The following is an 8,087-nucleotide window of genomic DNA, read 5'->3' on the forward strand; positions in this document are numbered from 1 at the left end:
TATGAGGATATGTTGGAGTTTCACTGAAATAGTCATTCCATAAACGTTGATCGCCTTCTTCACGATTTCTTTCGATGTAAACTCGTTTTTTTCTTTTTTTCTTTTCTTTTTCTTGATTAATGGTAAAATTCTCAAAGGACTGGTCAAATGTTTCTTCAACATATTGATCAAAATGTTGATCAAAGGTTTCTTCAACATATTGATCATCAACATTTTGATCAAAATATTGATCAAATGTTTCTTCAACATATTGACTATCCAATCCCTCAAAAGGATTTTGAGAAGAAGATCCCATATCGAGTAAAAGAAGATAAGAAAAAGCTTTGTGTTTTAGAATGAGAGAAGTGTTGTGTTTTAGAATAAGAGGAGAAGCGTTGTGGTCTGATGAAGAAGCGTTGTGGTGTGATGAAAAGCGTTGAGTTTCTCTAATGAGAGAAGCATAGAAAAAGCGTTGTATGTTGTAGAATGAGAGCTTCACCTAAATTTATAAAAATAGTACTAACAATACAACCAAGTCTCGTGAATACAGAAACAGACAAGAGTAGTCTCATGACTACACACCCAGACACAAATAAACATGAGTCTCGTGACTCTATTCAGACACAAACAAGAGTCTCGTGACTCATGACAGACTCCAATACAAAAGTAGTCTCATGACTACACAAATGGACAACAGTTTGATGACAACACACAAACCCGTGACTCTCAGCTTCTTCTCTTCTTCTTAGAGGATTGTCCTTCTTCTACCTTGATACCCTGTCTCAGCTTCTTCTCTTCTTCATGCATCCTTTACAACATCCTTCTGAACTCAGGTTCAGTGTCACCTTCTGATTCCTCTACCCTAATCAAATAGCCCATATTCCTCCTGTATCCTTCGCATGATAACTCCACCATATTGTCTTCTTCTTCATCTGATATCTCCACCACTTCTACTTCAGTTGGTGTGTTATCCGCAACATCCTCATCGGTAACTTCTGGTTGGAGAGGTGGCATGATTCCTCTTGCTGAGAGGCCACAAACAATCGGTTTTCTTGAAGCCATTTGTGGATGTGTCTGACTTGTTCCCCTGAAAAGCAAAATATGAAAACAGAAACGCATTAGAGTTGATAACATTGATCACAAAGAGAGGCTATTAATATTACATTGATGAGAAAGACTAAAACAAGTTATATTACACATCAAGCAAGACAACATTGATCAGAAAGACTAGTTATATTAATATTCAAAGAAAGATTACATTGATAGCATTTCACTTATCAGCTTGTTCTTAAGCGCCACTTCTAAATCAGTAAGTGGCTCTCTTCTTGTAAGCAAACTCTCTAGGAGCTTTTTGTTTGTAAGCTTATCCTTAAAAGCTAAGTCCCTCTCCCTGATCTCCCACATTTGCTGAAACTGTTGCACCTTCTTCGCTTCTTTTCCCACTAGCCTTTTAGCCTGCGCCTTTGCTGCCTTAACTCCCGTAGGCCTAGCCATTGCTTCATCTTCTCCATTCACACTGGGCATAGATGCTGATGCCTGAAAAGATTGTTCTCCCCCCACCCTCTTTCTTTTTGAACCAGAGCTTTGTTGAGTACTTCCATAAGTCCCACACCATTTCTGATCAATCCTAAGCTCCCTCCACCCATGCTCCAACGAGAACTTCACCTTGTAATCGTTGAAGAATATTTCATGGGCTGCTTTCAAAACATCATCTTCACTCTGGCCACTGGTCCTCTGTTTTGTTGCAGCGTCATATGACCCCACAAACTTGCAGACACCTTCATTTATCTTCCCCCACCTTTGCTTACAGTGGGTTTGCTCTCTCTTAGGCAACCCAACCACCTTCGGACTTGCATTATAATAAGCGGCAATCCTCTTCCAAAATGTTCCTGCTCTTTTCTCATTCCCAACTAATGGATCCTTGGAGGTGTTCAACCATGCATTGATGAGGACCAGGTCTTCAGCTGTTGACCACTTGACCTTTGCTTACGGTCCTCACCACCTTGTGCACGGGAACCAGAACCTCCAAGGTCTGGAGTTGGTGAAAAACTCATTAGCTGAGTTGGGGATTCGATGTTAGGAAGTTGACTGTTTAGTAAGTGTACAAAGCTAGAGGAGTGGCTTTGATGAGAATCCATAACCGAGAAGAAGTAGAAAACAAAGATGAAGGAGATGAAGTAGATGAGAACAAAGATAACACTGAAGCTTTAATAGAGGAAAGTAGATGAAGTTTTACGGTTGCTTTTAATTGCTTTTAATTGGATTAGGAAGTAGTTGTGTGTTGTAGAAATGTTTTAGTTAAGTTTTTTAATTCCATGATTTTTAATGTTTCTATCTAACAAAGGACGTAGACATAAATGACAGACATAAAAAATGAGGACTTTTCAATTTTGAATTGATGACCAAAACAGAAACAGACAACACCATAAGAACCGATCAAGCAATTCATGTTTATTCCTATGTCACAAGTGGATAGTACAGAAACGATTATAGATAATAATAAGAATGAAGCGATCAAGCAACACCCATACTAACATTTTTGTTTCACAAGTTTTGTTTCACAAGAAAGCAACCAAACAAACTATAAGAAGCAATCAAGCAATTCAATGGCTGCAAATTAATCATGTCTATTCCTATGTCTATCTACCTGTCGCAAGCATCAAACATCTTAATCTTTACAAAAAGGCCAAAAAGCTTACCAGATGTTTTGGAGTTCAATGAATCTTCCTGCCGTTCCGTCTGTGATCCAGTAGAACACTCGCCGCAACCTCAAAATATACACAAAAAACATCCTTTTAACCATGTTCCTCATTCAACCTCTATGAATTCAAATAGACCAAAAGCTTACCTGAATCTTCTTCTGTATGATGAATCCTGCTGTGGCTCCATCTATGATTTACGATAACACACTTGAGAACCTGAAAAACGTACCAAACATCATGATTGTGTTATACCATGAATCTATAACCAACTCAGCACACATGCATATCTATGAAAAGACCACAAATTACCTTCTCTTCTTCAACTCAGAGATACACCAAAACAGAAAAGCTCTAACCTCTGTTTTTTTTCTCAGCTATTTGGCTCACCTGAAACAAAAAAATCATCATATCGGTTTTTATTAGGGTTTCAATCCGACGGTTTGATGACAATATAGGAAGAGGATCGATGAAGAACAGAAGACGATGGAAGAAGAAAATACCTCCATCGATGTGGTCTGATGGTAGCTTTGCTTCGCCGGCTGCGCAAACACGGCCACAGAGGCGAAGAAGAAGAAGATCTCTCTCTGTAGAACTTGATTTCCGGTGAATTTCGTCTGAGAAGAAGAGATTTTGGGTGGGAAGAGAGAGAGAGAGAGACGAAATCGATGAATCGAAGAGGCGCATCTCCCGTAGGGTTTCACGACACCCGCCTCTTACCCCTTTTCATTTTTTTTAATGGGTTTGGGATTTAGAGTCCACGCGAGAGGCACCGTTAAACATGGTCTAAAGCCCCTATTTGGGTCTCTAAATAATTTTTTAATATTTTTAATTAGTTAAAGTGAGGTTAGAGACCTAACTACGAAACCCGTACAATTAGCGCCTCCATTGCAAGTTTCTTATTTATGGGTTCTTTAAAAAAAGATTTTTTTTTCTTTAAGATTTTATTTATTAAATTGCAACATTATAAAAAAAAAACATTTTAAACATAGATTGAAATATAAAACTTCAAAACAAAGATAAATAAAAAAAACGATAACAAATTGAAAGATACATCTGAGATCAGTTGTTGTTTTCATCACGTCCAAATTTAAGCCATATATATTCAACCAAATCATCTTTGAGTTGTTGATGCATTTGCCTATCACGAATTCTAGTCCGAACACCCATCATATTGACGACATTTGTAGGGAGATCTGTAGAATACGTGAGATCCACATGTGAAGTTCTGGTGTCTTCTCCTTGTTGGAACTCTGAAATATCATATTGAGTGTATCCATCTCGTTCGTCTTCTACTATCATATTATGGAGTAATCTTCCCAATTTTGACTTTATCCCAAAACAGCGCTGGATTTTTAACACGACTCCAAAAGCACGCTCGACATCTTTTCGGACAGCTTCTTGAAGTTGAGCAAATAAAACTGTTTTCGGCCCTTGTGGTAGTGGAATAGAATGGATAAAAGTTGTTCATTTCAGATAAATACCGTCGGTGAGATAGTAAGCCAAATTATACTCTATTCCATTGACATAGTAAGTGACTTGCGGAGCATGACCTTTTATTATGTCATCAAAAACAGGTGAGCGATCAAGAACATTGATATCATTTAATGTACCTGGAGGTCCAAAAAATGCATGTCATATCCAGAGATCGTATAAAGCAACAACCTCTAACACGATTGTTGGTTTACCCAAACCACGAGAATATTGCCATTTCCCAGTGGTGGGACAATTCTTCCACTCCCAATGCATACAATCGATGCTTCCTATCATCCCGGGAAATCCACGATGCTCTCCAACATCAAGGAAACGTTGAAGATCAGCCGGTGTTGGTCTTCTTAAATACTCATCGCCGAACAAATATATTATTCTGTCCACAAAATTTTCCACACATAACCGAGTGGTTATTTCACCGAGCCAGAGGTATTCGTCGACCGTATCAGCTGCAGAACCATACGCCAAGACACGAATGGCTGCGGTACACTTTTGAAGGGGAGAGAGACTATTCCTTTCGAGACCATCTTTCTTTTCCCAAAAATACTGAACTTCGTTAGAGAGTCGATCAACAATTGGCATGAACAATGAATTGTTCATTCTAAAACGTTGTCGGAAGATATTATCAGGATACGTTGGAGTTTCACTGAAATAATCATTCCATAAACGAATATGCCATTCTTCACGATTTCTTTCGATATAAGCTCGTTTTTTTCTTTTTTTTCTTCTCTCTTCTTGATCAATGCGAATGGCCAAATTCTCAAAGGCTTGATCAAAATGTTGATAAAAGAACTCATCAAATGTGTCATCAAAAGATTCATCGAAAGTGTTTTGAGAAGAAGAAGCCATATATGGTGAAAATAGAGAGAAGAAGATTTTTTTTTTCTTCCAAATTATAGTCTTGGTTTGGTAAAAAGAGGGAATTTGGTAAGAAGAGTGGAAATGAGTTTTTCTTTTGGCATGAGATCTTGGTTTGGTTTGGAAATGATTTTGTGATATGGTAAGATGAGAGAATATGAGTTTGTGATATGGCGTTTGATATTGCTTTGGTAAGAAGAGAGGAAATGAGTTTTTGATTTGTTTCATTGGAAAGTTCGATACAAAGAATGAGAGATACAAGGTCGATTACTTTATACTACTTGAAATAATAAGAGTACAAAACATATTGCACATGACACTACAAGTCCGTGACACAATGATACAACACAAGACATACAAGACAAGCCCCGTGACACACTGATACACTGATACATTGATACAAAAGACAAGCCAAGTCCCGTGAATCTAGTCCGTGACACACTGATACAAAAGACGTCACCACACAAGACATGACTACAAGACAAGCCAACACCAGAAAGTCCCGTGAATCTTCAAGTCAATATGGTAGCAGGAACACCCATTACTACCAATGCCACGTTTTATATTCGTTTCAAACGGAACATGGTACGTGGCTTTGATGGTAATGAGTGGTCCCATTACCTTATACCAGTATGCAGCCTCTTCTTTCACTCTTCACTCTACGACTTTGATGGTGACCGTGATCCTTCTCATCTCTCTCCGTGACTCTACAACAAGTTTGTGATCCTTCTCACAACAAGTTTGTGATCCTGCAAACATAAGCAGAGAACATGAAACATAACCATAATTTTAATTAAACATTAGCAGAGAACTTGATACATAAGGAGAATTTTAATTAAACATTAGCAGAGAACATGAAACATAACGAGTAGACATAAAATGAAACAACAAACAAAGAACATAAAATGTCACAACAAACAAAGAACATGACCGAGTTACATTAACTCATTTATGTTTTTTCTCTTCGGATCATCTTCATAATCAGCTAGCTTTTCCTTTGCAACAAGACTCTCAAGTAGCCTCATCTTGGAGAGCTGTTGCTTCATTGCCAAGTCATCCTTCTTGATGCTCCACATAAGCTGGAAATCGGACACATCTTTCATTGACTTGAGAGCTTACTCCTGAATGTGAACCATCCGCGAACTTCCTCCTCTTCGAGCTGCTTTCAGTTTTAGCTGTAGCGAGCTCACACCACTTCTGGTCGTAGCGAAGCTCGTTCCACGCATGTTCAAGGCTGAACTTCTTTTTTTGGCTATTGAAAAAGATTTCGTGGGCCAGTTTTAGAACGTCATTGTCATTCATGCCATTGGTTTTCTCTCTTGTGGCTGCTTCATACGCTCCAGAGAACTTGCAAACTGCTTCATTCAGCTTGTGCCAACGTTGCTTGCATTGACTACCCTCTCGTCTTTCACAGCCAGCATGTTTAGGACTAGCCGAGAAGTATGCTGCAACTCTTGTCCAGAAAGCCACTGACTTATGTTCATTCCCTACAACGGGGTCTTTGCTCGTGTTCAACCACGAGCTAATAAGCACTATATCCTCTGTGACTGTCCACGTCCTTCTTTCCTTACGCTCTGCTCGAAGCTCCGCAGCTTGACTGCCTAAGGAGGGCACTTGCGATGAAGAGAGTGGAACACTTCCTTGACTGCCAAAGACAACATTTTGTTGACTATTAAGTAGTTCAACAAAATTGGCAGAATCCTCAAATGGATTGAAATCCATATGCGACGTCAAAGATGGAGGAGAAAGAGGAGACAAAGGAGGCTGAGGAGAAAGAGGAGACATAGGAGAAAGAGGAGGAAGAGCGAGCAAGCGCATTCAGATGTTGGAGATTGAAGAGAAAGGCAGTGGTTATAAATAATTCAAGGAAGAGAAGTAGCATTCAAAAGACCCAACCAAACAATTCATCACAGAAGCTTTTTTAAATTTTTGTTTCAACTACAACCAGATTTGAATGCGTAAAGAATTGACATTTATCTAACAACAAACAACAAACAATGCTTTTCTATCTACCCATCAGTTCTATTTATTACCATACACAACCATAAATCTTACACTTAACTACATTTTAATTACCAGAGCTTCGATTCATCACAGAAGCTAACCACATCACTTCTAATTCAATTCACTTCATTTCATTTCGGACCAGAAGTTGGAGAGTAACACTCACCTGTATTGATGAACCTTCCTAACCTCTCATTCCACAGAACATATGAAACGCAAGCTGATCCCTTCATCTCACGTTGATCTCTTCATCTCACCACACAAAGGCATAAACAAAAAAAATTAATCAACAGAAAAAAGCCAAATAAAAATTGATGTACTTGCAGCAAACAAAAAGAGATTGAAACAAAACATTTTACAGCTAAACCGAACAGAATCAAAGGACAGAAAAATTATCAAAATATATTAACTTCCAACAAACAAATCACAACTTACCAAAGCACAATCTGAGACATGCATCATTGAATAACATGAAACAGAAGCTTTACCTGTACGAATCGCGGAGAGGCATCGACAGAGAGCTCCGTCGCCGTGGAGGAGAGCCACCGACAGAGAGCCATATATCGCCATCGACGAGAGCCACTGCGAGAAAGAATCGAACATACAAACAAAAAAAATTGCAATCAGAACAAGAATCAGTCTAGAATAAGACATGCATGTTTGAAGAACACAACAAACGATTTAGATTTACCTTCCGATTCCAGTATATCCACCCAGAGAGAGAGAGCGGTCCTTCGCCGACGAGGAGACCCATAGAGAGGGAGATAATTGACGATTTCCTTCCTCGCCGTCAGCCAAAGAGAGAGAGAGAGAGAGGTCTGGCTTCGTTTCCTCGAGGAGCCACGAAGAGAGAGAGAATCGTCCTTTCGTCTACGAGCCACGGAGAGAGACGATTCCGTTTCGTCTGACGAGCCACGGAGAGAGGGATTATCGCCGGAAAGTCGAGGAGCCACGGAGGAAGAGAGAATCGCCTTCTCGGAAAGGAAGATGGAGAGGTTTCGAGAGAAAGAGAGAACAGAACCAAAGCAAACCGAAGACGCTCTTCCTCTCTCCTCT

The 8,087-nt window shown here is 39.3% G+C and overlaps 1 protein-coding gene and 1 long non-coding RNA gene across 2 annotated transcripts; both read right to left on the minus strand.

The window, feature by feature from the left end:
- Positions 1–789: 789 nt before the first annotated feature.
- Positions 790–6,845, minus strand: LOC106330902 (glutathione S-transferase T3-like). Its single transcript, XM_013769293.1, has 3 exons — positions 6,172–6,845; positions 1,238–1,540; positions 790–1,066 (listed from the first exon to the last, which is right to left on the minus strand). Exons 1-3 carry the CDS (start codon positions 6,843–6,845, stop codon positions 790–792), a joined length of 1,254 nt encoding a protein of 417 aa, XP_013624747.1.
- Positions 6,846–7,202: 357 nt separating this feature from the next.
- Positions 7,203–7,803, minus strand: LOC106334233. The gene is made up of 3 exons (XR_001268560.1): positions 7,723–7,803; positions 7,520–7,613; positions 7,203–7,277 (listed from the first exon to the last, which is right to left on the minus strand). It is a non-coding gene; the product is annotated as an uncharacterized LOC106334233 (long non-coding RNA).
- Between the last annotated feature and the right edge of the window lie 284 nt (positions 7,804–8,087).

The sequence above is a fragment of the Brassica oleracea genome, chromosome C3 (assembly GCF_000695525.1).
Source record: "Brassica oleracea var. oleracea cultivar TO1000 chromosome C3, BOL, whole genome shotgun sequence".
NCBI lineage: Eukaryota > Viridiplantae > Streptophyta > Magnoliopsida > Brassicales > Brassicaceae > Brassica > Brassica oleracea.

Excerpts from the sequence above, each read along its gene's own strand:
- LOC106330902 (XM_013769293.1), bottom strand. The coding sequence starts at position 6,845 with ATGCGCTTGCTCGCTCTTCCTCCTCTTTCTCCTATGTCTCCTCTTTCT. Across the intron at positions 1,541-6,171 it reads AGCAGCTCGAAGAGGAGGAA|GGTGGGGGGAGAACAATCTT; the intron begins GTTCGCGGATGG and ends AAAAAGAAAGAG. Across the intron at positions 1,067-1,237 it reads ATAAGTGAAATGCTATCAAT|GGGAACAAGTCAGACACATC; the intron begins GTAATCTTTCTT and ends TTTGCTTTTCAG.